General features: G+C 63.2%; 3 protein-coding genes across 6 annotated transcripts; 2 read left to right on the top strand and 1 right to left on the bottom strand.

Annotated features, from left to right (window-relative positions):
* The first annotated feature begins 1,372 nt into the window (after positions 1–1,372).
* STAT6 (signal transducer and activator of transcription 6) lies at positions 1,373–11,848 on the top strand. Of its 3 annotated transcripts, XM_030967046.1 has the most exons (21): positions 1,390–1,504; positions 3,489–3,751; positions 4,875–5,004; positions 5,110–5,248; positions 6,776–6,859; positions 6,945–7,249; positions 7,352–7,483; positions 7,577–7,765; positions 7,837–7,924; positions 8,014–8,136; positions 8,241–8,333; positions 8,475–8,681; positions 8,758–8,852; positions 8,940–9,076; positions 9,185–9,331; positions 9,815–9,884; positions 10,188–10,313; positions 10,398–10,499; positions 10,600–10,665; positions 10,862–11,008; positions 11,085–11,848. In XM_030967046.1, exons 3-21 carry the CDS (start codon positions 4,889–4,891, stop codon positions 11,260–11,262), a joined length of 2,544 nt encoding a protein of 847 aa, XP_030822906.1. In that variant the 5' UTR covers positions 1,390–1,504; positions 3,489–3,751; positions 4,875–4,888; the 3' UTR covers positions 11,263–11,848. The 3 variants fall into 3 exon arrangements, with proteins under 3 accessions (XP_030822908.1, XP_030822906.1, XP_030822907.1); XM_030967048.1 differs by lacking the exon at positions 3,489–3,751 and having other exon boundaries at positions 1,373–1,504; XM_030967047.1 differs by lacking the exons at positions 1,390–1,504; positions 3,489–3,751 and adding an exon at positions 4,739–4,760.
* Positions 11,716–16,091, bottom strand: NAB2 (NGFI-A binding protein 2). 2 transcript variants are annotated; one of them, XM_030967058.1, is made up of 7 exons: positions 16,056–16,091; positions 14,301–15,102; positions 13,955–14,088; positions 13,486–13,537; positions 13,187–13,319; positions 12,905–13,105; positions 11,716–12,792 (listed from the first exon to the last, which is right to left on the bottom strand). In XM_030967058.1, the coding sequence occupies exons 2-7, from the start codon at positions 15,093–15,095 to the stop codon at positions 12,698–12,700; spliced, it is 1,410 nt and encodes a 469-aa protein (XP_030822918.1). In that variant the 5' UTR covers positions 15,096–15,102; positions 16,056–16,091; the 3' UTR covers positions 11,716–12,697. The 2 variants fall into 2 exon arrangements, with proteins under 2 accessions (XP_030822918.1, XP_030822916.1); XM_030967056.1 differs by lacking the exon at positions 16,056–16,091 and adding an exon at positions 15,420–15,494.
* Positions 16,092–18,043: 1,952 nt separating this feature from the next.
* NEMP1 (nuclear envelope integral membrane protein 1) lies at positions 18,044–24,968 on the top strand. The gene is made up of 10 exons (XM_030967060.1): positions 18,044–18,143; positions 18,603–18,724; positions 19,961–20,171; positions 21,354–21,426; positions 21,522–21,615; positions 21,740–21,854; positions 22,005–22,230; positions 22,752–22,925; positions 23,310–23,476; positions 24,271–24,968. The coding sequence occupies exons 1-10, from the start codon at positions 18,053–18,055 to the stop codon at positions 24,276–24,278; spliced, it is 1,281 nt and encodes a 426-aa protein (XP_030822920.1). The 5' UTR covers positions 18,044–18,052; the 3' UTR covers positions 24,279–24,968.
* The last annotated feature ends 37 nt before the right edge of the window (positions 24,969–25,005 follow it).

The following is a 25,005-nucleotide window of genomic DNA, read 5'->3' as shown; positions in this document are numbered from 1 at the left end:
GGGAGAAGGTCCAGATGTTCCCGGGACGCCGCCCCTGCAGAAGTGCCGGGGTGGCAAAAATCGCGATGTAACCCGGTGGGCTGGAGGGGTTTTGGGGGCCGGTTCTGTACCCCTCATTCCCTCAGAACCCCCAAACGTCGCACAGGACCCGGGGAGCGGGTGCGATTCTGATTCCTCCCACGCGTGGGTCCCGGTCAGCGCTTCACAGCCCCCTCCCCACTCGAGACCGTCCTGGACGGGGGCGTGGGGAGGCCGGGAAGCCCCTTCCCAGTCCCGAAGAGCCGCGGCGGGTGTCCGCTCTCCCGGGACGTCCCGGTGCGCCGTGGACAAGCTGCGCTCACGGGGCCCCCGAGCGCGTTTGATGCTCGGAATGGCAGCACGAAAAGTTCACTGGCGCCACGGCGGGAGGAGCCGGGGGGAACACGGAGACCCCGCAGCCCTGTCCCAGCCCCGGTACCGCATCCCCAGCCCCGGTGCCGCATTCCCAGCCCCGGTACCGCATCCCCAGCCCCGGTGCCGCATCCCCAGCCCCGGTACCGCATCTCCAGCCCCGGTACCGCATCCCCAGCCCCGGTACCGCATCTCTAGCCCCGGTATCCCATCCCCAGCCCCGGCAGCACCGGCCCCGCCGCCCTCGGTTCGCCCCGGTGGCACCGCGGTGCGGCAGCGCCTCCTAGCGGCCCCGAAGTGGCCGTGCCCCGTGCTGCCCCCGCCGCTCCGGTGGGCGCGGGGGTCGGAGGGGCCGAAGGAGCGCCTCGGGACGGGGCGGGTACCCCCGTGAAGCAGCAAGTCCCCCCAAGAAACGAGCACCCCTTTTCAGTGCCCCTGCTCCCGTGTTCGGCTCGGTATCGGAGGGTGCAGCAGAGGCGGGCACAGCCCGGGACCAGCCACGGGCACGGACCCCAGGACGGGGACTGGGGAAGGTGCTCCCCGGTGCACACGGGAACAGCGGTGTCACGGAACCGGGGCTGCCCCGGTGCGAGAGCACCCGCGGGAATGGGCGGGGGGCACCCACGGGGGTGGGCAGGGGGCTTGGAAGGGCAGCAAAGAAGGACCTGATTAGAGCAGGAGTAGGGTCAGGAGTGGGTGTCACAGATGAGCCGCGGGGACACGCGGGGGTGCGAGCAGTGGGTGTGTGGGGGCTGCATGGGGGTCACGAGTGGGATTTGGGGTAAGAGCGTGGTCATGATAGGGGGGACAGGAATGGGGAGATGCGGAGCGAGAGTGGGGTCACGACCGGGTGGGGGCTGATATGGGACGGACGCGGAGCCGGTGGGTCCCGCAGCCCCTCGGTGGCGACGTCCGGAGATCCCAGGTCCTGCCGAGACTGGTCCCGGTCCCGGTGCCCTCCCATCCCTCCGCTCACGCGTCTCCTCCCTCTTCCTGCGCTCGGCGCTTCCCGGCGGAGCGGGGACCGGCCGCGCCCGCCGCCGCTATGGAGTGAACGAGAGGCCGCGGGGACCGGCCGGACCGGCCGCCCCCCGCCCGCGGCTGCTCTCGCCAGGTAACGGCGGACGGGACCGGGGGCTCTGCCGCTGCTTGGCACCTCCCGGCCCGGAACTCGGGCAGGGGCACCGAGCTGGGAGCCGGGGTGGGACGGGGTATCGCAGAGGCAGGGGCTGCCCGGGGCTGGGGGGGTTGTCCAGGGACACCTCCCTGCTCCGGGGGTGGGCAGTGCGACGTGTGACAGGCTGAGGGGGAGGTCCCCCTTGTCAGACCCTCACTGGGGTGTTTGGGGATGGGATGGGGATGGGGAAGGGGCTCTGGGACCAGTGGCACCGAGGCTGCATCAGCCACCGAGGCGGAAACGCAGCCCAGCTCGGCCCGAAGTCCGGAGCACCCACTGCTGGGTGCGTGCAGGATGGCACCCAGCTCTGTTGGCACCCAGCTCTCCTGGCTGGGTGCTGTTTGGGGACAGGGCGTGCATGGGGCAAAGGAAGACCCCTTCTTTCCCCTGTCCTACCGACCGGTGGACATCGACAGTCAGCCCTCGCACCACATGGGTGTCCTCCTCGTGGCACTGTCACACCGTGTCCTGTGTTTTGGCCTCAGCCTCGGCTGGCAGCAGTGGCATCCTCAGCACCCCGGGGAAACTGAGACACGCTGAGGGGCAGGAATGTGCCTCGGGCTCTTCCCGGCGAGGGCAGAGTCAGAGAGAAGTCCGGGTGTTCACAGCATTTGGAAAACCTCAGAATATCCGTCGGTGCGAAAGCCCCGAGGAATCTGCGGGCAGGACAGGGAGCGTGCTCTGAGGTGCCCCCGCAGGGTGAGGAGGGTGCAGAGGGCTGGGAGATCGCAGAGCCAGGCTGGAACATCGCAGAGGGGACATGGCCAGGGGTGGGATCCATCCCCGTGTCCCCGACACAGCCCTCCCGAGGGTGGGCGGCTGAGGCTGGCTGCCAGCGAGGGCTGGTGGTTAGTGAGTAACATCCGAGGGATGTACAGCAGCACCCCGGGACCGGGAAAGGGACGGGGAGTGTAGGGCAGTTCCAGCTTGGAAAGATTTCCGGTTGCAGTGAGAGCACACAGCTCGTACTGAGACTGTGGGGGCCCCTGAGCCTCCTCTCCGTGCCTGGGCTCCTCCTGAGCCACCTTCTCGCCCAGCCTCACGGGTAGGCAAAGCCCTTCGGGTGGAGGAGGAAGCGAAAGTGGCTGCGTGGAGGGGCTTTGGGGAGGGGGATAGGGTTGGGGGGCAGCTGGCCCCCCTCCCCAGGTGCCGTGTCCTGCCCCGTGTCGAGCTGGTTTCCCCGGCTACAACACAGCTGCGACCCCGGCTTCCCTTGGAGGAGGGTCCCCATGGGATGTTGCCCCCAGGAGGGAACTGGGAAAAGCAGAAGAGGGAAATGTGGAAATTGGGATTGGAAGGATTCAGAGCACGGCTGGGCTGAAGGAGCTGCTGTGACTGATGCCAGGAGGGGACAAGGCAGATCCCCCGCCTTGAGCTCTTCCTGGGCTGTGGGAGGAGGGAGCAGAGCAGCTTCTCCGGCAGGCTCTCAGCAGATCCAGGCATGCCTGGCTTAAGGCTTACGCTCCAGGTTGGCGCTTCCAGCCAGCAGCTGCCTCCCAGGGCTGAGCAGAAATACAGGTTTAATGGGGAAAGAGCGTGGGGATTAACCTCGAGGGTGGCAAAAGCAGAGGCTGTTTCTCCCCTCCTGCCAAGAATCCCACTGGGACTGTGGGGAAAAGCCCAGCAGCACTCCCAGAATTGCTGTGTGCGTTTCCCACCGGGCATTGACCCTTGGGAGTCACCTCATGCCCTGCAGTGAATCCTCGGGATCTGTTTACTCCGGGCAGCGCGGAGTCGAAAGCAAAAGCATTTCTGGAAGGCGTCAACCTCCAGCCACCATGACCGGTCCCTTCCTGGGGTGGCTCCGTGAGGGCTGGCGACCCCCGGGCTGCTCCCGCCGCAGGGCTCGGGGCAGGCCGCAGGCGTTTGTTTGCTCCGGCCGCGACGTTGCCCAGTGACGCCGGCTTCCTTCCCCTCGCAGGCTTCTCGGAGTCTCTCAGCTCCACCTCCGCCCTGCGCCTTCGGCGGCTCCGCGCGGCCCAGGCCCGTGGGGGGACTCGACCCGTGGCCGCGGCCCCGCGCTCGCCCCTTCGCCTGAGGGCACGGCGGGCCAGGCCCGCGCCGCCCGGGGGTCCCGCCGCTGCCTGGCCCCTCGGCTGGGCTGTGAGACGCCGCCGGCGCTGCGGGAACCGCCCGCGTGATCGGGCCTTGGCCCCGGGCGGGGCCGGCGGAACCGGCAGCGAGGTGTGTGTCTGTGTGTGTTATGTGTGTGTGCCTGGAGACCCCCCTGGCCGGGCGGGCCCGCGGGGCTGCGGCGGGGCCTGAGGGAGCGAGCGGGGCGGGAGGAAGGGCGGGAGCTGCCGGGAAGAGGCGCGGGCTGCGCTGAGGGGACGGGCTGGGAGTGTTGGGGTTCCAACGCATTCCTCGGGGTGCGGTGGGGCCGTGAGCTCTTTCAACCTAGCGCCTCCAGGTGAATTCCTATGTAACGCCTCATTCCATTTGTTTTGTTTTCTGATCTCGGAGCCAATCGGGTGTAGGGCCTGGCATTCAGGTGGAATTCCCTATGTAACGCCTCATTCCAGTTCTGTTCTTGCTTTTCCTGATCTCTGGAGCCCACCGAGTGTGAGGGCCTCCCACTCGGGCATTCCAGGTGGAATTCCCAATCTAGCGCCTCATTCCAGCTGGAATTCCCAATCTAGCGCCTCATTCCAGTTCTGTTCTTGCTTTTCCTGATCTCTGGAGCCCACCGAGTGTGAGGGCCTCCAGCCCGGGCATTCCAGGTGGAATTCCCAATCTAGCGCCTCATTCCAGCTGGAATTCCCTATGTAACGCCTCCTTCCAGTTCTGTTCTTGCTTTTCCTGTTCTCTGCAGCCCACCCAAGTGTGAGGGGAGGCTGGGGAAGGACCTTCCTTGCAGGGGACACCTGAGGAAGTTCTGGGGGGCAGCCAAGCCACCTCACTGGGGTCACCCCAGTGGAATGGCCTCACCAAGTTTGGGGGAGTTCACACTTCTCCAACTCCCCAGGAGTTCCACACTCTTCCAGCTCTCCCATGCCAAGTCCAGCAGCACTGGCCTATCCCTTTGAAAATCCTTGTGGCAAAAGGAGCAGGGAATCCCCAGAGATGCAGGAAACTGAGGCACAACTGGGCTGCCAGCCCGCCCAGGATTGCCCAAGAAGCTGATCCTGGATCAACCTTCCCACTCCTCATTCTTCTCCTCCTCCCCAGCAGCCCCAGCCCAGTGGAGCAGCAGGTTCAGACATGGAGGGACAAGCAGCAGCTCTTGCACTCTCCCTGGGGGGCTCTTGGCCCTCAAGGGCTGGCTGGGGGCTGCTCAAGTGGTCCCCATCCCCTCTCCTGTCTGCAGGTGACTGTTCCAAGATGTCCCTGTGGAACCTCGTGTCCCACATGCCACCAGAAGAGTTCAGCAGCCTCTCCACGGAGTTTCCCCGGAGCCTGCGCTGTCTCCTGGCCGAGTGGCTGGAGAACCAACCCTGGTGAGTCCCCCTGGACCCTTCCTCCCTGGAACAGCACAAGCTTGTGGGTCACACAGGGGTACGTGTGGGATCCGTGCCCATTCTCCCAACTTTTCCCCTTTCCAGGGAGTTCATCAATGGCTCGGACGCCTTCTGCACCAGCATGGCCAGCAGGATGCTCTCGGACATGCTGGAGAAACTCCGCAGCGCTGCCAGCACCGACGGGCAGCAGTGCCAGATCCTGCAGCAAGTCAGCAACATCGAGGTGCGCAGGGACCCTGGGGCTGGGTCACGCTGGGATTGCAGCCAGCTCCCAGGAAAACTTGATTATTTTATGCTGGAAGGGCTCAATGCCTAAAGACGGTCCCTGTGTGACAAAATTTTCCAGGCTTGTGAGCAGTGAACAGACTCAGCAATTGGGTTTTTGGGTTGTTTTTTTTTTTGGTGTCCCAGGTTCTGCAGCCTAGTGGCCCACAGGGAGCTGCCACATCTTCCCTGAAATGGTCCTGTGGGGAGCCCCCTGAGCCCCTCAGCCCCCAGTTGTTGGCACTTGGGGGCCGTCTCCGCAGATGTTCCCCATTTTCTGCATGAGTGTTTGATTTCTCCTTCCTTCAGGCTGTGTGGGTCTGCATTTCCTCCTGCCGTGAGCTCTGGGTTTCATTTTTGAGGCTCTTTCTCTTATCAAGGCTGCTGGAACTGCTCTGTCTCTTTCACAACCATCTGATTTATCTCCTCTGGCCAGTGGAGCTCAGAGCACCACAGCTGAGCAGGGCTCACTCCCAGAGCCCCATTCTGGTTGAAAATTCTGCTTTTTTTGGTAACAGACCTTTTTAATATTCAACATTTGGGAAGGGATCAGCTTTAGTCACAACTTCTGGGGAACAGGGTGACTTTTCAAAAGAAGACTTTGTTGCTTTGTTGCTTTGTTGCTTTTGCTGTAGGAAACAAGCAGATGTTTCAGCTTAGGGATTTTTTAATTTTTAAAATGCTGACGCAGAGCAGCCCTCCTGTGTTCCCTCCTCCCTCCATCCCTCATCCCAGAGCACCAAATCCTCATTCCTCCATGCCCAGCCAGGCTGTTCCCTGCTCTTGGTGCTGCTGTGGCCAGGTGACCCCCAGGATGGGCAACCACAGGGCTGGGGGTGCACATGGGGGCCAAACTTGGGCTTCTCATCCCCTGAATTCCAAATTTTCCCTGGAAGAGCCCACAGGGCTATCAATGCTGCATCCAGACCCCCACACTGGAGCTCCCACCGGCACAGGAACCCACCAAGCGCGTCATCAGCCATTCCCCCATCGTGTTTCTGCTGCTGTTTTGGGAAGTTGCTAATTTGGGAAATGCGTGAAGGCCGGAGGAGCTGGCACAGGACACGGGAGGCAGAACCAGCAGGGGAATTCCTCTCCCTGTTTTTTGTTCAGTGGAAAGCATTGATCCACCCAGGGCAGCTGGGAGAGTCTCCCCCAGGTGTCAGGCTGGAGGTTGGAGGAAATGCTCACAGGAATGGAGAATTCCTTTCAGTTTGGATTTTTTTTTCTCTATTTGAAGTTGATTCGTCTACTATTTATACAAAAAAAATAGAATTGGAGCCGATGATCCCGATGTTCCCTTCAACTCCAGATATCCCATGATTCTGTGTACCATTTAAAGTGGTTTTAAAGCTGGAAATCAGCTCTGGTTGTTATAGAACCCCTGAATTGCCTTGCCCAGGTGTTGTGGGGAGGGGCTGGGGTGGGAGGGGGCAAGGAGCAGGGTGTCCCCTCTGACACCTCCAATTTGTGTCCCCCTCCCCAGAGCACCTTCCGCCGGGACCCGCTGCGGCTGGTGGCCGTCGTCAGAGCCGTCCTGGAGGGCGAGAAGGCAGCCGTGCTCAAACGGGTGGGTGCCCCCTGCCCCCTTCCTGGGCACCCCGAGGTGCAGCACCGGCCACAACCCCCCCTGACCCCGCTCTGCTCTGCCCCAGGATCACCACCTGCCCCTCAGCTTCCACCGGCAGCAGGAGGAGCTGAAGTTCAGCCTGGGGCTGCAGCGGCTGCAGCACCGAGTCCGGGAGATCCAAGCGCTCCAGGAGGAGGGGCCGGGGCCGGACGGGGCTGTGCAGAGCCCCATGGCTCCCAGGGAACTGCCCACCCTCATCCTGGAGGCTGTGAAGGAGCTGGAGGTAGCCAAACAGCAGGTCCTGAAGAGGATCCAGATTTGGAAGAGGCAACAGCAGCTGGCAGGGAATGGGGCCACCTTTGAGGAGAATCTGGCGCCGCTGCAGAAGAGGTGAGGGGGCACAGGGCAGAGCTGGAGGATCCTGAGCAATCTCCTGCTCCCTCCACCACCAGGTGAGTGAGGGTGGCGTGCTGAGGGTCTTCCTTTCCCCAGGTGTGAGAACCTGGTCGAGGTTTACTTCCAGCTGCAGCAGCAGGTGATGGCAGCAAGCACAGAGCTGGGGCCTGAGCTGCTGCCCCGGCTCATGGAGCGCTTCAACGAGGTGTTGTCCAGCCTGGTCAAGAGGTAACAGCTGGGGACTGTGGTGGCCAGGGGTTGAGGTGGATCTGGAGGGGCTGGTGGCTTTGCCAAGTGCCACGGTGTCCCTTTGTCCCTCAGCTCCTTCCTGGTGGAGAAGCAGCCCCCACAGGTGCTGAAGACCCAGACCAAGTTCCAGGCGAGCGTCCGGTTCCTGCTGGGCCCGCGGCTGCTGAAGGCAGCGCCCAAGCCCTACATGGTGAGGGCTGACATGGTGACAGAGAAGCAGGCACGGGAGCTGGAGCTCAGCAACTACAGCAACACCCTCAGGTGAGCAGTGGGTGTGGGGGAAGGGGAGTTTCCCCACCACCATTCCCCCTCTGACCCCCTTCTCTACCCAGTGAGAGCACGGGGGAGATCTTGCACAACATGGTACAACTGGAGACCAACCCCACCAGCGGGAACTGCTGTGCCAACTTCAAAAATGTGGTAGGTGCCACCAGCTAGGGGCTGGGCTGGGGGCTCCATTGGGTTTCTAGGGGTCCCAAGGCTGGGGATGCTCAGCTCTCTCTCCCCAGCTGCTGAAGAAGATCAAGCGCTGCGAGAGGAAGGGCTCTGAGTCGGTGACGGAGGAGAAATGCGCCGTCCTCTTCAGCACCAACGTCACTTTGACCCCCAGCAACGTCTCCATCCACCTGCAGGTACCATGGGATGGGCCTGGATGTACTGAGCCTTCCCCTGTGGGACACTGGGACAGTCCCAGGGCAGCCACCACACCTGGCTCAGGGCCACTGTGTGCCCCCAGGTCCTGTCTCTGCCTATTGTGGTCATCGTGCATGGGAACCAGGACAACAATGCCAAAGCCACCGTGCTGTGGGATAACGCCTTCTCTGACATTGTGAGTGCCACGAGCTGCAGGGAAGGAGCTGGAACCTGGGGCTGACTGGGCTTTGCACTCCCACCAGTGCAGGTGGGAGCAGGAGCCCAGGGGTGGGACATGGTGGGCATCCTGTCCTGATGTCCCCCTGCCCGGCCACAGGACCGGGTGCCCTTCGTGGTGGCCGAGCGGGTGCCCTGGGACAAGATGTGTGACACCCTGAACGGGAAGTTCAAGGCAGAGGTGCAGACCACCAAGGGGCTCCTCAAGGACCACTACTTCTTCCTGGCCCAGAAGATCTTCAATGACCACAGCGCCAGCCCCGAGGACTTCCAGAGCCGCCACGTCTCCTGGGCCCAGTTCAACAAGGTGACTGGGAGGGATGGCCAGGGTGGGCAGGGGCCAGCATGGCCATGGGGAGCCTCATGGCCTCTCTCTGCCTCAGGAGATCCTCCCTGGCCGGGGATTCACCTTCTGGCAGTGGTTTGATGGAGTCCTGGACCTCACCAAGAGATGCCTCAAAAGTTACTGGTCGGACAGGTGGGTGCCTGGGGCTGGGCTTTGGGGGGGTCCTGATCCCACCCCGCTGCCATGGGTGGTCCTGATCCCTGTTCTCCACCCGTCCAGGCTCATCATGGGCTTCATCAGCAAGCAGTATGTGTGCAAGCTGCTGAGCATGCAGCCAGATGGGACCTTCCTGCTCCGCTTCAGCGACTCCGAGATCGGGGGCGTCACCATCGCTTACGTCATGCGGGGCAAGGACGGTGAGACGGGGTCAGGTGCAGTGCAGGGGAGGGGTCCTCAGTGCCAGGGGCTGTGGGCAGTTCCAGGAACCAGCACTGGAATGCAGTGACATGTCTCCCCTCACTCAGGCTCCAGCCAGGTGGAAAACATCCAGCCCTTCTCTGCCAAGGATCTGTCCATCCGCTCCCTGGGCGACCGCATCCGGGACCTGGGGCAGCTCCGGAACCTGTACCCCAACATCCCCAAGGACCAGGCCTTTGGGAGTCACTACAACAGTGAGTGGGAAGGGCCAGGACGGGCCCTGGGCTGCAGGGGCCCATCCTCTCACCTCCTTCTCAGAATGAAAATTTATTATAAACTTCAAAATCCCCATCAGCCTAAAAATAGACTTCTATTCCCTTACCTTCTTCCCCACTGCACTGTTCATATCATGATCCTACATGATCGTATCTGTCCTACAATTTGCAACATGATATATGGTCTCAGACCCCTACATTACAAAATTTTTCACCTACCTGCTATTCTTCATTGAAGATCTGGGCAAGGAAGAAGTAGTGCTCCTTGAGGAGCCCCTTGATGGTCTGCACCTCTGCCATGAACTTCAGGTTCAGGGTGTCACACACACTCTGCACCCCAGCAATGCTGTGAGGGTCTCACCCAGCTGGCCCCAGGGCTTGCAGGGGTAACTGGGGCTAGCAGAGGTGGTTGGCAGGGCATGATGGGGTGGTGGTTCATGGGTGGTTCTCCTCCCTGAGCAGAAGAGCAGACAGGAAAGGACGGCCGAGGCTACGTCTCCACTGCTATCAAGATGACTGTGGAAAGTGAGAGGTGGGTGCAAGGCCATATCTGTGCTGGAGGTGTGCGCACATGGGCCAGGGTTTGCACAGACCCCCAGCCAGCCTGAGGATCCCCCTGGGCAGGGAAATCCCTGACTGGGGAAAAAAGAGCTGTGCTGGTGAGCAGAGAGTCCTTTGTGGGCCTCCAAGCTGTGCTGGAGCACATCTGTGCATCTCCCACCCTCCCCTCCAGCACCCATTGGCACATGTTCCCCTTCAGAGCCCCCCTGAGCACCCACTGGCACATGTGGAGCCTGGACGTGGCAGTGCTGATGGGCTCCATGTGCTTTTACAGGGACCAGCAGCCTCCAGGCACCATGGGGGCCCCCCCTGAGGCCCCCCAGGCACCGATGTTCAACCTGCCCATGCTGCAGCACGAGCTGCACCCTGACAATCTACAGCCATTGCTGGCCCCCATGTGGTGAGTGCCCTGCCGTGGGGCGTGGGGTGGGGGCTGTGGCAGTGCCCCCCCCTCAATCTGAACCTCTGTGTGTGTGCACTGCAGCCCCCCCACTCCGTTCTGCCCCCAGCCCATGCCCACGGGCTACCCCCCGGTTGAGAGCAGCATCATGATGGTGCCCGACAGGCTCACCCCCCCCTTCCACAGGTAGGAGCAGGGCAGGGTGGGGGGCAGGGGGGACACCCCCTCCACCCCCAGCAGGGTTCAGGGGTGTTCCCCCCTCTCTGAGTGTTCCTGCTCCCCACAGCCCATCACCGATGCTCTCGCCTCCCTCGCTGTCCCACTGCCAGGACCCTGCCTTCAGGACCCCTGGGTAAGACCTGGCACACAGGTGGAAGGGGGGCACCATGCCCTGCACCCCTTTACCCCCTCCCCACCTTATCCCAAGCTGGCAGAACTGGAGTGGCACCCCAGGAGGAGCCCCCCACAAACCAAGCAGTGCCCCCCAATACCTCGGGGCTGGTGAGTGCCCTGGGGGACAGGATCTCCACCATTCTTTGCCACCCCAGACCCTTCATGCCCAGCCAGTTCCTGCCCGGGGAGGTCTCGCAGCTGCTGCCCGCGGGTCCCTCAGCGGAACCGCAGGACGAGGAGATGCCCGAGCTGCCCCCGTTCCAGCTCGTGGAGGAAGCGTCGCTGCAGAGCCCTCCGCCGTGGTAAGCACGGGGAGGGGGCAACAGGGAGAAGCCCCTCCCAGTCGCCACCCGGTCACCCTGCTGCTTGTGTCCGCAGGATGTCGCCCAGCATGGATCAGCCATCAGCCGCAGAGTTGGATCAGCTCCTGGAGGTGCCCCCGTTGCCCCCCTTTGCCCCCCTCCAGCAGCACAGCGGGTACCCCAATTCCAGCCTGTCCTCCTGGGGGCTGGGGGATGCGCGGTGGGATGACAGCATCCGGCCAGGACACGCGTGAGGGGGCTCCTGATGGTGGGGGGGACATCGGACTGCGACCCCCCCCCACCCTCCACTCCCTCCCAGCCTTGCCTGGGTTCATGGACTTGCTACGACTCCCGCAGGAGTGGAAACTCCAGCTGGGAAAGGCGGGGTTGGGGGAATTTGGGGTAACCCCCGTCATGCCCCTCACCTCCGTGCATCGCTGCCCGCCCCTCTCCGCCGCTGCCGGGGGTCCGCGGGTGAGGGGGTGCGGGTTTAGGGGGGCCCCGTCCTGCGTGGGGGGCACCGGCAGCCGCACGCGGTGCCCCCGGCCCACGCCCGCCGGGATGAGTCACCGCGGGGGCGGGAGGCGGCAGCGCGAACGGCGCCGGGGCGGAGGTGCCAGCCCGGTGCCCCCGGCGGAGGGGAGGGGGACACACCGGGACCCCCATGGAAGGGGGGACACGACCCCCCCCCGCACCCCCGCAATCAGCGCTTGCTTCGGGGTTTTGAGCTGTTCCTCACCCCCCTCTCCCTCCCTCACCTCCAGGCTGGAGCAAGGGGGTAGGAAGATAAGCCATAAAATAAAGTTTTATTCCAAAATAACAAAATAAATAATCTACTGTACACGGTACAAAGGAAGAGTCGCTAATGCTCTAAAAAGACACCACACAGTCCTAACGGGGGGGTGGGGGTGGGAACCCCGGGGCTGGGCACGGTTTGTAGGGATGGGGGGGGTAAAGAGGAGGAACCCCGAGGGGTTTTGGGGTGGGGTCGGGGGGGGGGAACAGCACCTCCCCAGTGCCCATCAAACACCGCCTGCATCGTGCTGGGAGGGGGTGACACCCCCAGGCACGTGTGACACCCCCCGGCACAGGGACCATGCTGGAAGCACACGCAGGTATCGGGGTGCGGGGGGGGGATGCGTGCGGGGGTGTGGGTGTGGGGGGGGGTATTTACAGCCGATGTGGTGCTGGGGGGGGTCGCAGTGTTTGGGGAGGGGGTGCACAGTGAGCTGGCACGTGCTGCGGGGAAGGGGCTGGCGGCTGGTGCGTGGGCGCTGCTGGTGCGGGGGGTGGGGACCGTGTGCCCGGCGTGGGCGGCAGCGCTGACGTGGGAGCGCACAGTGCGACGCGTCTGTCCCCGAGCTGTGATGGGGCCCGAGGTGGGGGGGGAACGGTCAGCACGGGGCTGTACAGGGTGGACTCCAGTCCATCGAGGGCTCCCCAGCCCTGGGGGGGCGGCGGGGGAGCGGAGCCGGGCGGGATGAGGGTATTGCTGCTGCGGGGAGTCGCATCCCGCCGCGGCTGAGGTAACCAGAGCGTCGGTGTGGGACGGGAGGGGGCCGAGGGGGGGGGTTGTGGATGAGACCCCCCCCCTCCCTTGCCCAAGCTCCCCGGGGCCCGGAGCGCCGCCGCACCCGTCCCCCAGCACGTTATTGCTTCGTTAATGGTGGCGGGGGGGCTACAGGGGCCTCACTGCCTGCTGGTCTCCTGCTCCACCTTGATGGTGCCCCGAGGGGGGTCTGGGGGGGCCGGAGGACCCCGTTCCGCCAGCCCGTCCTCGAACTCTGTGGGGAGAACACGGAGATGGCCATCAGGACACGATTCTACAGCACAAGGCAGCGGTGCCCTCCTGACCCCTGCCCGCGGCAAAGCCCCCCCGGCCCCGCTGGGGCTCACCTGGTCCCGGGGGCTTCCCCGGCAGGCAGGGGCTGAGCCGCCCCACGCGGTCGTGAGAGACCAACCGGGCCAGGCGCAGCCCCTCGTCCATCAGCGTCTGCTGGAGGATGTGGCGGCTCCAGAGCCCGTGGGGAGCGAGGCCGAGGGGCACGTCCGGGGCCGCGCCGGGCGGAGGGGTCAGCCGGGGACAAGCCCCCGCCGCTGCCGAGAGAGGGGCGACAATCAGCGCGAGGAGAGGGGGCCGAGCACCACCAGAGAAAGGGAGAGACCCCCCCCACTCACCCTGTAAATGGCCGTCGAGGCTCTCCCCGGAGAGGCTGCCCGTGTCCTCCTCCAAGCTGGCTCGGTACCCGGCCCCGGGCGGCTCCAGCCCCACCGGCAGCGCCAGGAGCTCAGGGCGGCTCTGCTCTCCCGCCTGCCAGGAGCACACAGGTGAGCAGATCCCCTGCACCACCCACCCCACAACACCCACGGCCCTCACCCCGAGCTGGCATGGGCAGCCCCGGGCACGTTGCACAGTCACGCCCACGCTCACAGGTGTGCACACCTGCACACGCTGCTCCCCCTGCACCTGCACCCACCTCCTGCTTGAGCCGCTTGGCCACGACGGCGCCGCTGTCCTCGGGATGGGCCCTGGGGGTGGAAAGGGGCTGTGTCAGGCGTGGGGGTGGCCCCACGCTGTAAGCAGAGCCACCAGGCAGGTGGGGTTCTGGCACGGATGGAATTGGGGGCGGGAAAAAGAGGGAAGCAGCTGGAGAGCAAAGGGAAAAGGCAGCCCTGGCACGGTGGGCAGGGGACTTTGGGGATGGAGGCAAGAGATAGGGCATCCCCAGCGGCATCCCTTTGCTGCCTGGCATCCCTTCCCACGCCTGGCATCCCCGTCATTCCCATCCTCCCCACGTCCCACGCTCCGAGGTCAGGCAGAAACCACCCACGCTGGCAAAGGGGAGCTGGGGGCCGCAGGGTCCTGGCTCCGTCCAGAAGTGCTGGGGGCAATGGGGTGACAGCCACACCCCCCCTAGGCCTACAAGGGTGGGGTTTTGGGCTCACCTGGCGACCTTGAGCGAGGACAGGTAGGTGCTCTCCCGTGCCACCTGTCGTGACAGCGAGAAGAGCTCGACGCGCCGCAGCAGCAGCGAGTTGTCCCGCAGGCAGAACTGGGCGGCCGCCTCATTGATGATGAGCTGGGGGCAGAAACGATGCGTGAGCGGGGACAGGGACACGGCAGCACCCACGGGACAGCAGCGCCCACACAGCCCTCGGCTAAGGCAGCGCCAGCTCCAGCCCGGCGTGGGAGGAGAGCTCAAATCCCACCCACTCACCACACCCCCAGAGCCACCCCGGTGCCCGTCCCAAGCCGGCACATCGCAGAACTCCGAGCAGGGAGCTCACTCACCTCGTGCAGGGTGAGCTGCTTGCCCTCGCGGCGCCGGGCCTCGCCGCGGCCGTAGATCGCGCTGTGCCGCCGGATCTCCTCCTCCTTCTGCCGGTCCCCGTCCTCCAGCTGGAAGATGTGCCCCACAGATTTGGCCAGCTTCTTGTTGAGCTTCATCAGCGCCCTCAGCTCGGCCTCGCCACCTCGAGGGCAGCTCTGCAGCAGCCTCTCCACACTCTCCACTACCGTCCGTGCCAACTCCGGCTCCAGCTCCGTGCCCACCGCCTGCTCCCCACTGCTCCCGCCCGGGGAGAAGGGGGGACCCCCGGGCTCCTCATCTCCACCACCCTCTGACTCGGGGGTGCTCCTTCCTGGCCATGGTGGAGCTGCTGATGGTGACAGCTTCTCTCCTGGCTCCGTGGGGCTGCGGGCTGGGGGCGTCCCGGCGCTGCCACCCCCTTTGCCCGCTGCCTCTCCGGGGCTGGCGTGCCCGTTGCTGAGTGCCTTGCGCCCACCGGCCTCAGAGAGCTTGAAGAGTGGGATGCTGCTGACCGGGACGGCCGAAACGGGCTGGCTGAAGAGCCCCGGGTTGGAGGCCCACTCCCGCAGGGCCTTCTGGAGGCGGCGGACGTGGAGGGGCTTGGTGGCCATGCCCACCAGCGCCATGATCTCCAGGAACTCCTCCTCGCCCGCCTCGCAGAGCTGCTGCACGTCGTCCCCCCCTTGCTGGATGAAGGTCTCGTAGTAGCCCAGCAGGTTGGCACGCTGCAGCACCCGGTAGAGCTGCAGCTCCCCCAGCGTACGGGGCAGGGCCATGACGAGCCTGTGGTGGTGGACAGAGGACAGACGGACTCACCACCGGGATGGACGGACACGCAGGAGAAAGCCCTTCCCCATCCTTAGGCCTGGCACAGGGCAGAGGGAGCATTCCTGTGCATGGGTGTTCCAGTGCCCCTAAACCCCACGGGGTGCCCAGTCCCACCCATGTGCTCCAAACTGGGACGGTCCCTGCAGCCACAGCCCCTGGACGTGGCACAGACACGAGTGGGGTCACCCTCATCCCACCCCCTACCCCCTACCCCGGGCTGTGCCCAGCCTATGCCCACCCCAGCCAGCAGCCCCTCCATGCCAGCTCCTCACACAGGGCAGGACATCTGAGGGCTTCCCTCAGCCCCCCATCCCCGGGGGCGATGTGCCAGTGCCGATCCCACCGCGTCCAACATCCCCCAGGCCCCCTGCCCTGCCGTGCCCTGTTCCCCCGTGGTCCCCTGGATCCCACCAGGGCCACCCTTCCCTGGTGACCCCGCCCCGCTCGGTGCCCCCATCCCCTCCCTGGTCCCACCAGGGCCATCCTCCCACAGCATCCCCGCACCTGCCCGGTGCCCTGCAGTGCCCCGAGCCCACCCCGTGCCCCATCCTCCCCCTCTCCCGCCAGCTTCACCGGGGTCACCCCTTCCCCGAGCTCTCTGCCATACCCGGTGACCCCCGCCGTCCCATCCCCCGTCCCTCTGTGCTCCCACCGCTGCCCCCCCCCCCCCCCCCGGTACCCTCCGGTGCCGCGGTGCCCCCGGTGGGTGCCATCCTCTCCCCGTGCATCCCGGACCCGCCCGGAGCCCCGTGGCCACCACCCCTCGTGCCCCCCGCCCTGCCCGGTGTCCCTCGCCTCTCCGTTCCCCTCCGCTCCCCCCCAGTCCCACCACGGCCACCGGGACTCCCGCCCTGCCCGGTGCCCCCCGGTGCCCCATCCCCTCCCCGCCGTCCCCCCCGTTCGCTCACCGCCGCCTGGAACCGCCTCCGTCCGCTCCGCCCGCCCCGCCGGGCGGCCGGGGAGGGGCGGGGGGGCTCCGGGGCCGCCTCTAACCGGGGGTCCGGGGGGTGCCGGGGCTCGGGGGTCCCGCGGCCGGGCCGGGCGCGCTCCCTCCGCCGCGCCGCGCTCGCTCTGCGCGCCGCCCACACGGGCGGGACCGTGAAATAGCAGCGGCCCCGGCTGCGCCGCGCGTGGGAGGCCCCGGGGGCGGATCCCGCGGCTGCCGCCCCCGCCGAGCGCGGGGAAGGGGGGGGGCAGCGGCGGGGGCGGCAGCACCGGGCCCCCTTCTCCCCCCAACCGGTACCGGAGCAGCGGGAGGGGAGCGGGAGCGGCGCCCCGCACGGCGGCACCGGGGGTCCCGCAGCCCCGGTACGGAGCGGGCAGGACACGCGTGGCACGGGGGGGTCCGTGGGAGAGGCAGAAGCCCCCGAAGGGGACGCGGTGCTCGGTGTTGGCGTGGACGCCCTGAATCCCCGCTCGCGGCATCGCCGGTGTCGGTGACAACGGGAGCGGGCGCGGGGATGCTCCGGGTACCGGCACCGCTGTCCCGGCAGTGTCCCCCGGTGCCGGAGCCCTTACGGAGGGCTGGCACTCGGTGTCACCGGCACGCACACGCTGCCACCGATGGGCTCCGGGGGCAGCAGCGACAACGGGACCGGACGGAGATTTCTCGGGTGGGCTGGGGGGACGCTGGAGCCCCTCGCCCGCAGTACCGGGTCCCTCCCGCGGGAGGGAGGACGGGGGGGATGTCACGGCCCGCACCCCGCTCCGGCCCTGTGTGGCTCGGTGCTATTTATACCGCGGCCGGCGCCTGGCGTGGGGCCAGAGCCGCCCCCGCGCGATCCTGCCCGGGCTGGGGGGGCCGTGCCGGTGGCCGGGGCACATCCCCGGAGCTACCGGGGGAGCAGCCGGGGCATCCCGCACGGGCACGGTGCCCATGGCGGGGGTCCTGCCCCAACCCTCCCGCTTCACCCCCCTCCCCACCGCCCCCCTATCACGCCCCCCTCCCTCCTTTTCCCTTTTCCACGACCAAGCGTCCGGCGCGGCGGGGCCGTTCCCAGCCCCGGCGCTGCCCCCGGCTGACGCACATCCTCCGCCCACGGCCCCGCCGCTTCCCGGCTCCGCCGCCCACGGCCCGCGGAGGGGGAGCGGGGGGGCCGCCCGAGCCCGCTCCCCGCTGCCCGCCCACGGGCGGCCACCGCCCCACGGTGGGGAGGGGACGGATCCACGCGGGGAGCGGCTCCCCCTGCCCGGGGCTGGGGCACGGACGGTGCTGGCAGCGCGGAGAACCGGAGCCCCCGGGCCGGTCCGTGGGATGCGGGTCACCGGTGACCGCCGTGCCACGCCCGCGCTGGCAGAGCCCCGTGCGGGCCGTGGGGTCGCGGGGTCGGTGGGGTCAGTGGGAGCCGGTACCCGTGGGGTCAGTGAGACTCGGTACCGGTGGGACCGGCGGGACCCGAGACAGCTGGTTCGGCTGCCGGGGGTGGGGGGGAGCGAGGGGCGGGACATTCGCGCCCCCCACGAGTGACCCATTCACACAAACAACGCTAGGGCGCGCCCTGATAGGCGGAGGCAGTTGTCAATCACACGATATAAAAGAGGTTGGGGCGTGGCCTGTGGTGACTGCGTTCTGATTGGTTGAGAGGCGTGTCTGTCAGAGCCGTTACCAAGGAGGGGCGTGGTTGTTGAGTGAATGGCGGGCATGTTGGTCACCGTGGCAACCGAGGGCGGGAACATTGCTGCTTCCTGCGTGCGCACTGCTGATAGGTTATACCTACTGTCAATCAACAAGGCAGGAGCGGAGGGGCGGGAGCTAGATCAGAGCTGAATTTTGATAGGATAAATCAGCTGTCAATCGATGAAAAAACCCGGCGAGCGCGTTTTCTATTGGCTGTGGGCGCTCCTGGGCGGCCGGGCCGGGCGGGCGGCGGAAGCGGAAGCGGCCGGCGGAGCCGCGGCGGGAGGGATGAAACCGGCTCCGGGGCGGCGGCGGCGGCTCCCGGTACTGCCCGTGCTGCTGCTGCTGTTCCTGCCCTTCCTGCCCCTGGGAGCTGCAGGTGAGCGGGGACCGGGGGGGGCATGGTGGGGAGCGGGGCGGCGGCAGCTCCCGGGGCAGCATGGCGGGACAACGGGAGCGGCCCGGTGCCCGCTGAGAGACCCCCTGTGTCCTCGGGGAACCCTCTGAGCGTCTCCACGCTGAGGCGATCGGTGCAGCCCGGTGGGACCGGGATTTCCCGTCCCGCTGTGCCGATCCCCCGGTACCATCGGGCTTTCGGTGCCCTTTGGGATCGGCTTCGCCTCGGGGGCCGGAGGCACCGTCGAGTTTGTGTCGCTGAGGTCGCATTTTGGAGCTAGGAGTCGAGCCAGGCGGGGTTATCCCAGAAAAGAACCAAAAGGAGAATTCCAAGGAAAACAGCGGAAAAACCGTGGGGGATGTGGCAAAGTGGAGCATCCCGGGGAGGGGAAGGGGTGGGTGGGTGAGGCAGGGTCTGAAGCCCTCCCTGTGTGCTCCCCAGGCTCCAAGGATGCCGTTATCCCCCTCCAGGAGGGGCACGACTCCCGGTACGGGGAATCCCGGCGCTTCTGCTACACCAACACCCGCACCCCGCGATGGAACGACGTCTGGACCAGGACACAGGTGACAGCAGCAGCAGGAGGAGGAGGCAGCAGGTCCTCCCTGCTCCAGCCCCTCCATCCATCATCCATCCATCCATCATCCATCCATCCATCCCTGCATCCATCCATCCCTGCATCCATCCATCATCCATCCATCCATCATCCATCCATCATCCATCCATCCATCATCCATCCATCCATCCATCCATCCATCATCCATCCATCCATCATCCATCCATCCATCCATCCATCCATCATCCATCCATCATCCATCCATCCATCCATCATCCATCCATCCATCCATCCATCCATCCATCCATCCATCATCCATCCATCCATCCATCCATCCATCATCCATCCATCATCCATCCATCATCCATCCATCCATCCATCCATCCATCATCCATCCATCCATCCATCCATCCATCCATCATCCATCCATCCATCCATCATCCATCCATCCATCCATCCATCCATCCATCCATCATCCATCCATCCATCCATCATCCATCCATCCATCCATCCATCCATCCATCATCCATCCATCCATCATCCATCCATCCATCCACAGAACCACTGGATTGGAAGAGACCTTCAAGATCAAGTCCAACCCAGCCCCAACACCTCAACTCCACCCTGGCACCCAGTGCCACATCCAGGCTTTGTTAAACACACCCAGGGATGGTGACTCCACCACCTCTCTGGGCAGAACATTCCAGAATTTATCACTCTTTCCATAAAAAACCTTTTCCTAATATCCAACCTGAATTTCCCTTGGTGCAGCTCAAGGCTGTGTGCTCTGGTTCTGTCAGTTCCTGGAGAAAGAGCCCAACCCCACCTGAGCACAGGCACCTTTCAGGAGCTGTAGAGAGTGATGAGGGCACCTGTGAGCACAAATCTCTGGGGCAGAACCAGCTCCTGAGACAGGAATTCCTGGGGCAGACCAAGCTCCTGGGGCAGGAACCCTGGGGCAAGACCAACTCCTGAGGCTGCACCAGCTTCTGGAACATGAATCCCTGGGGCAGAACCAGCTCCCAGCGCAGAACCAACTCCTAAGACAGGAATTCCTGGGTCAGACCCAGCTCCCAGGACAGAACCAGCTCCTGAGGCAGGAACCCTGGGGCTGGACCAACTCCTGAGGCTGCACCAGCTTCTAGAACACCAGACCAAGCTCCCAGGCCCGAACCAGCTCCTGGGGCAGGAACCCAGTCTCATTTCTCCAGGCTAAACCCCCCCATTCCCCTCTCTCTCCCCGCAGATCCGCGTCACCAGCAGCCGCATGATCCGCGTCACCCAGGTGGACAGCGAGGAGGAGCTGGAGAAGTTCAGCCTGTGGAACGTGGTCTTCTCCTTCCTGAGGGGCAAACTCAACGACACCAGCATCGATGTGGATCTCTACAGCAACAAAACCTGCCTCAAGGTCGAGCTGCTGGAGCCTGGCACCACCTACTCCGTCGTCCTCTTGCGACGTACGTCCCCTCTGTTATAAACGAGAAGCTTGACTAGGCCAATATTCCAGCAGCAATCAATTTATTGATTAATTAATGTGGTAAAGTACGAGCAATACAGCGCTGGGTACAGTGGGAGAAGTTTTCCCTCCAACTGCACACCAATAGTTGAGGCTTACAGGTATTTATAGGGGTACTCATCAGCTTTCTCAGCAGTTTCTATTCCAATTTTTACTCATCGGCAGTTTTCTATTCCCAATTTTTACCTCACAATTCTAAACACTATTGTGATTTAGTGTTTCTCAAGATGTATCCCAAAAGGAGTATCCCCAGATGTTGGTGGTTTGGTTTCTGAAAGAAGAAAGACGAATCCTATCTGGTGAAGTCCAGTTTGTTATAAACGAGAAGCTTGACTAGGCCAATATTCCAGCAGCAATCAATTTATTGATTAATTAATGTGGTAAAGTACGAGCAATACAGCGCTGGGTACAGTGGGAGAAGTTTTCCCTCTAACTGCACACCAATAGTTGAGGCTCACAGGTATTTATGGGGTACTCATCAGCTTTCTCAGCAGTTTCTGTTCCAATTTTTATTCATCGGTAGTTTCTATTCCGAACTTTTGCTTCACAATTCTATACCCTGTTGTGATTTAGTTTTTCTCAGGATGTATCCCAAAAGGAGTATCCCAGATGGTGCTGGTCCAGTTTCCAAAAGAAGGAAGATGAACCCCATCTGGTGCAGTCCAGCTCCCCAGATGTGGGTCCACCTTTTAATTACAAGGACTATAAATCTCATAACAGTGATGTCCAGCTTCCCTTGGTCAAAACTATAAATCCTTGAGGTGATGTTCATCTTCCTTTCTCACGCTGCTTTTCTCTGCTTTATTAAGGTGTGAGATAAGCATATTTCCTTTATATATATTCTAAAGCTATAGTTTCAAGGATACAAGCAATACTCTAAAATTATACTTCAAAACGTTATTATTGCAGAACTCTTTAAGGCTTAACTACAAGCAAAGAGCAACATCCTTAAAGCTTTAATTCCAATGCTCCTAAATCAACTAAGGTTAATTGCAAACAATTGATGATCCACAGACCTGTGCCTTTGGGGCACTTGGAGGTGCCATCCCTGTCCTGTCACCCTGTGGTAGGTGGGAGCTTCCCACTTTGCCCTTCTCCACTGGGATGAGTTTTTTTTTTTCAGGTTTTGATCCTAAGCTGTTCCTTGTTTTCTTCTTGGGCCTGCTGTTGTTTTTTTGTGGGGACACACTGAGCAGGTGAGGCCCTTCCTTTCCCTGGTGGCTCCTGGGTGAGGGTGCCCAGGTACCCGTAAAACACCTGCTGTGATTGATTCCCTGTGTGATCATTGCAGGAGCCAAATCTTTTACTACTCAGCTGGGATCAGTGTTGGTTTGTTGGCCTCTCTGCTTGTCCTTGTCTACATGATGTCCAAGGTCATGCCCAAGGTAGGTGTCACATCTTGAGGGGGTCAGAGACCTCGTAGCCCTTTCCATACCTGTGCTGGGATGGACTGGGTTTGGTACAGAGCACCTGGGGGAGGTATCCACAACCTGCCTGTGCTCCCTCCAGAAAAGCCCTGTGTACTTCCTGCTGGTTGGAGGTTGGTCCTTCTCCCTGTACCTGCTTCAGCTGATCTTCAAGAACCTGCAGGAGATCTGCAAGTCCTACTGGCAGTACCTGTTAGGTAGGTGGGAGCTCTGAGACTCACCTGTTCACCAGGTGAACATCTCCTAGTGGAACTATGGAGCAAAGCCTGTCCCTGCTGGTGGTGTGAGGTTCCTCCTCATCCTCACAGAGCCCCCAATTTCTGCCCCATCCCTGTGCTCCCCCACAGGTTACCTGCTCTCTGTGGGCCTCCTGAGCTTCGCCGTGTGCTACAGGTACGGCCCCTTGGAGAACGAGCGCAGCATCAACCTCCTGTCCTGGGCCCTGCAGCTCCTGGGGCTGCTGCTCATCTACTCAGGCATCCAGATCCACCCCATCGCCCTGGGCCTGGTGCTGCTGGCTGTCTGCACCAAGAACCTGGATTACCCCTTGCAGTGGGCCTTTGCTGCCTACAGGTGAGGAGCTGGGAGCTTGGGATGCCCCAGGGATTCGTGTTCCAGGAGCTGGTCCAGCTTCAGGAGCTTGGGATGCCCCAGGGATTCGTCTTCCAACTGGTCAGCTCGAGCTTGGGATGCCCCAGGGATTCGTCTTCCAGGAGCTGCAGCTTCAGGAGCTTGGGATGCCCCAGGGATTCGTGTTCCAGGAGCTGGTCCAGCTTCAGGAGCTTGGGATGCCCCAGGGTTCCTGCCCCAGGAGCTGGTCCTGCCCAGGGGTTCTTGCCCTGGGAGGTGATCCTGCCTCAGCTGCTGCTCTTGCCTTAGAGTTCCTGCTCCAGGGATCCTGCCCTTGGAGGGTGGTCCTGCCCCAGGGACTCAGTCCCGAGAGTTCCTGTCCCAGGGGTTCTGTCCTGAGAGTTCCTGTCCCAGGGGTTCTGTCCCGAGAGTTCCTGTCCCAGGGGTCCTGCCCCGGGGTCCTGCCCCAGGAGCTGCTCCCACCCCATCCAGGCAGGCATTAACTGCTGTTTCCCCCCTGGCAGGAAGATGCAGAGTTCCAAGCTGGGCCCAACCCCCCCTCGGCTGCTGACAGAGGAGGAATTTCAGCTCCAGGGCGAGGTGGAGACCCGAAAAGCCCTGGCAGAGCTGAGGAGCTTCTGCAAGAGCCCTGAGTTCTCTGCCTGGACCACGGTGTCCCGCATCCAGTCCCCTAAAAGGTGACAGCCCTGACAGTGAGCTTGGGGTGGCCGCCCTGTGTCCCTCTGGGCTGTCACCTCTGTGCTTAGGGACACAGATCTGTGGTGTGTGGGGGGAAAGGATGGAGAACACCAGGAAAGGGGGAAAGGATGGAGAACACCGGGAAAGGAGGAAAGGATCAATAACACCAGGAAAGGGGGAAAGGATGGAGAACACCAGGGGGTGGAAAGGATGGATAACAGCAGGAAAGGGGGAAAGGATGGAGAACACCAGGAAAGGGGGAAAGAGGGAAAGGATGGATAACACCAGGTCCCAGCTGCAAAATGCTTCACCTGTGCATGTCAGGGCCTCTCCAGAGGCACTGGACACACCTGCCCAACGTGCTGCTCCATGGTTTCTCCCAGGTTTGCTGACTTTGTGGGTGGTGCTTCCCACGTCACCCCCAACGAGGTGTCAGCCCACGAGAGGGAGTTCGGCCTGGAAAGTCTCTCCATTGATGAGGAGCTCTTCGAGGAGGATGATGATGAGGATGAGGATGATGAAGAGGAGGAAAACATCAGTGACTCCTCTGGTGGGAATCACAAGAGTGATTCCCTGTTCCACAACCATGTGGATGTCCAGTGAGGTCAGCTGCACTGACCTGGCCAAGGAGCAGAACTTGGGCTGCTCCAAGCGTGGTGGGGATGGTCCTTGTGGGGATGGACCCCATGGGAATGGTCCTTGTGGGGGTGGACCCCATGGGGATGATTCTTGTGGAGTTGGACCCTGTGGGGATGGTCCTTGTGGGGTTGGACCCCGCAGGAATGGTCCTCGTGGGGCTGGTCCTTGTGGGGCTGGACCCTGTGGGGTTGGTCGTTGTGGGGCTGGTCCCTATGGGGATGGTCCTTGTGGGGTTGGTCCTTGTGGGGATGGACCCCGTGGAGATGGTTCTTGTGCCATTGGACCCTGTGGGGTTGGTCCTTGTGGGGTTGGTCCTTGTGGGCACGGACCCCGTGGGGATGGACCCCGTGGGGATGGTCCTTGCGGGGATCTAGACCCCCTCTGACAAGCAGAAAAGGGGTCTGACCTCCCTGCAGCTCCTGCCTGAGGTGTGAACGTTGTTCTCAGCACAGCTCTGGGTGCTGGGAGGGGGTGGCACACACGGGAAGCCCCCCAAGGCTGGGAAGTCACCAGGATGCAACCTGGAGCCAGCCCAGCATTTGCACTGGATGTCTGTGAGCCCCCAGGGTGGCACCCCCAGGGCAGGGACCCCCTGCCAAACCTGGGTGCTCACCTGGCTCCATCCCCCAGTGCCACAGCTGCAGACAGGAGCCCCTTTCCCCTCTCTGGGGTGGGGATGGACCTTCCCCTCCATCTCCTCTGCAGGTACCTGAGGGTGACACACACGAGAGGAACTTTGGACCTGTCCTGTTGGTACCTGCGTGCTCTGCACCTGCCTGGAGCCGTGGTGAGGAGTGTCCTGCTCCTCCTCCTCCTCCTCCTGGTGTCAGAGGGCTCCAGCTGGTTGGGCCACACCTCTGCCTTGGCTTCAATCCCGTGTGGATACCAAAAACTCCTCCATGGAGCTGTGGAGCCTCAGGGTCTGCTGGCTGCCCCTGGACGTGGTGTTGGGGTAGAGGCCGTGCTCAGCCCCCTCTCCCCATGCCAGTGCTGAGGATGAGTGTGGATGTGCTTCCTCCCTGCCTCACTGCCCTTCTCCTGCTGTTACTCCTCTCCCAGTGGGTGTGGGCAGGGACTGAGGGTGACCCCACTGATGTTCCAGTGGGGAACTCTGGGGAGCTCTGCCAAAGCCCAAAGCTGGAGGGGACACCCCAGTCTATGCAACTTCCTGAGCAATAATGCTGCCCTCACCTGCTCACAGTGTCTCAGCTCCAGCCCCTACCTCACCTGGAGCTTCTGCCATCAGTCTGTCCCTGTCCCAGGTCTGTCCCTGTCCCAGGTGTGCTCCCCCAGCCCTTGCTGCGCTTTCCTCCCTGCTCAGGTGTGAGCAGATTCAGTTACTTCATCCCCCCGCTTCAGCGTGGTGGATGACTGATTATATTTTTAATAAAGATGTATTTTTTGGGTCCTGAGCCTCATTTGTTCATCCTGCTGTGGCCT

Source organism: Camarhynchus parvulus, chromosome 29 (assembly GCF_901933205.1).
Source record: "Camarhynchus parvulus chromosome 29, STF_HiC, whole genome shotgun sequence".
NCBI classification, from domain to species: domain Eukaryota; kingdom Metazoa; phylum Chordata; class Aves; order Passeriformes; family Thraupidae; genus Camarhynchus; species Camarhynchus parvulus.
This window is presented reverse-complemented; position numbering and strand designations above follow the sequence as displayed.

Bases quoted from the DNA above. Each gene is read 5' to 3' on its own strand.
- NEMP1 (XM_030967060.1), top strand. From the start codon at position 18,053: ATGAAACCGGCTCCGGGGCGGCGGCGGCGGCTCCCGGTACTGCCCGTG. The intron at 18,725-19,960 runs GTGACAGCAGCA...CTCTCCCCGCAG, and splicing joins ACGTCTGGACCAGGACACAG to ATCCGCGTCACCAGCAGCCG. The intron at 22,926-23,309 runs GTGACAGCCCTG...GGTTTCTCCCAG, and splicing joins CGCATCCAGTCCCCTAAAAG to GTTTGCTGACTTTGTGGGTG.
- STAT6 (XM_030967048.1), top strand. From the start codon at position 4,889: ATGTCCCTGTGGAACCTCGTGTCCCACATGCCACCAGAAGAGTTCAGC. The intron at 5,249-6,775 runs GTGCGCAGGGAC...CCCCCTCCCCAG, and splicing joins AGCAAGTCAGCAACATCGAG to AGCACCTTCCGCCGGGACCC. The intron at 6,860-6,944 runs GTGGGTGCCCCC...GCTCTGCCCCAG, and splicing joins AGGCAGCCGTGCTCAAACGG to GATCACCACCTGCCCCTCAG.
- NAB2 (XM_030967056.1), bottom strand. The intron at 14,089-14,300 runs GTGAGTGAGCTC...TTCTGCCCCCAG, and splicing joins AGCAGCTCACCCTGCACGAG to CTCATCATCAATGAGGCGGC. The intron at 12,793-12,904 runs GTGAGCCCCAGC...TTCTCCCCACAG, and splicing joins GGGGAAGCCCCCGGGACCAG to AGTTCGAGGACGGGCTGGCG.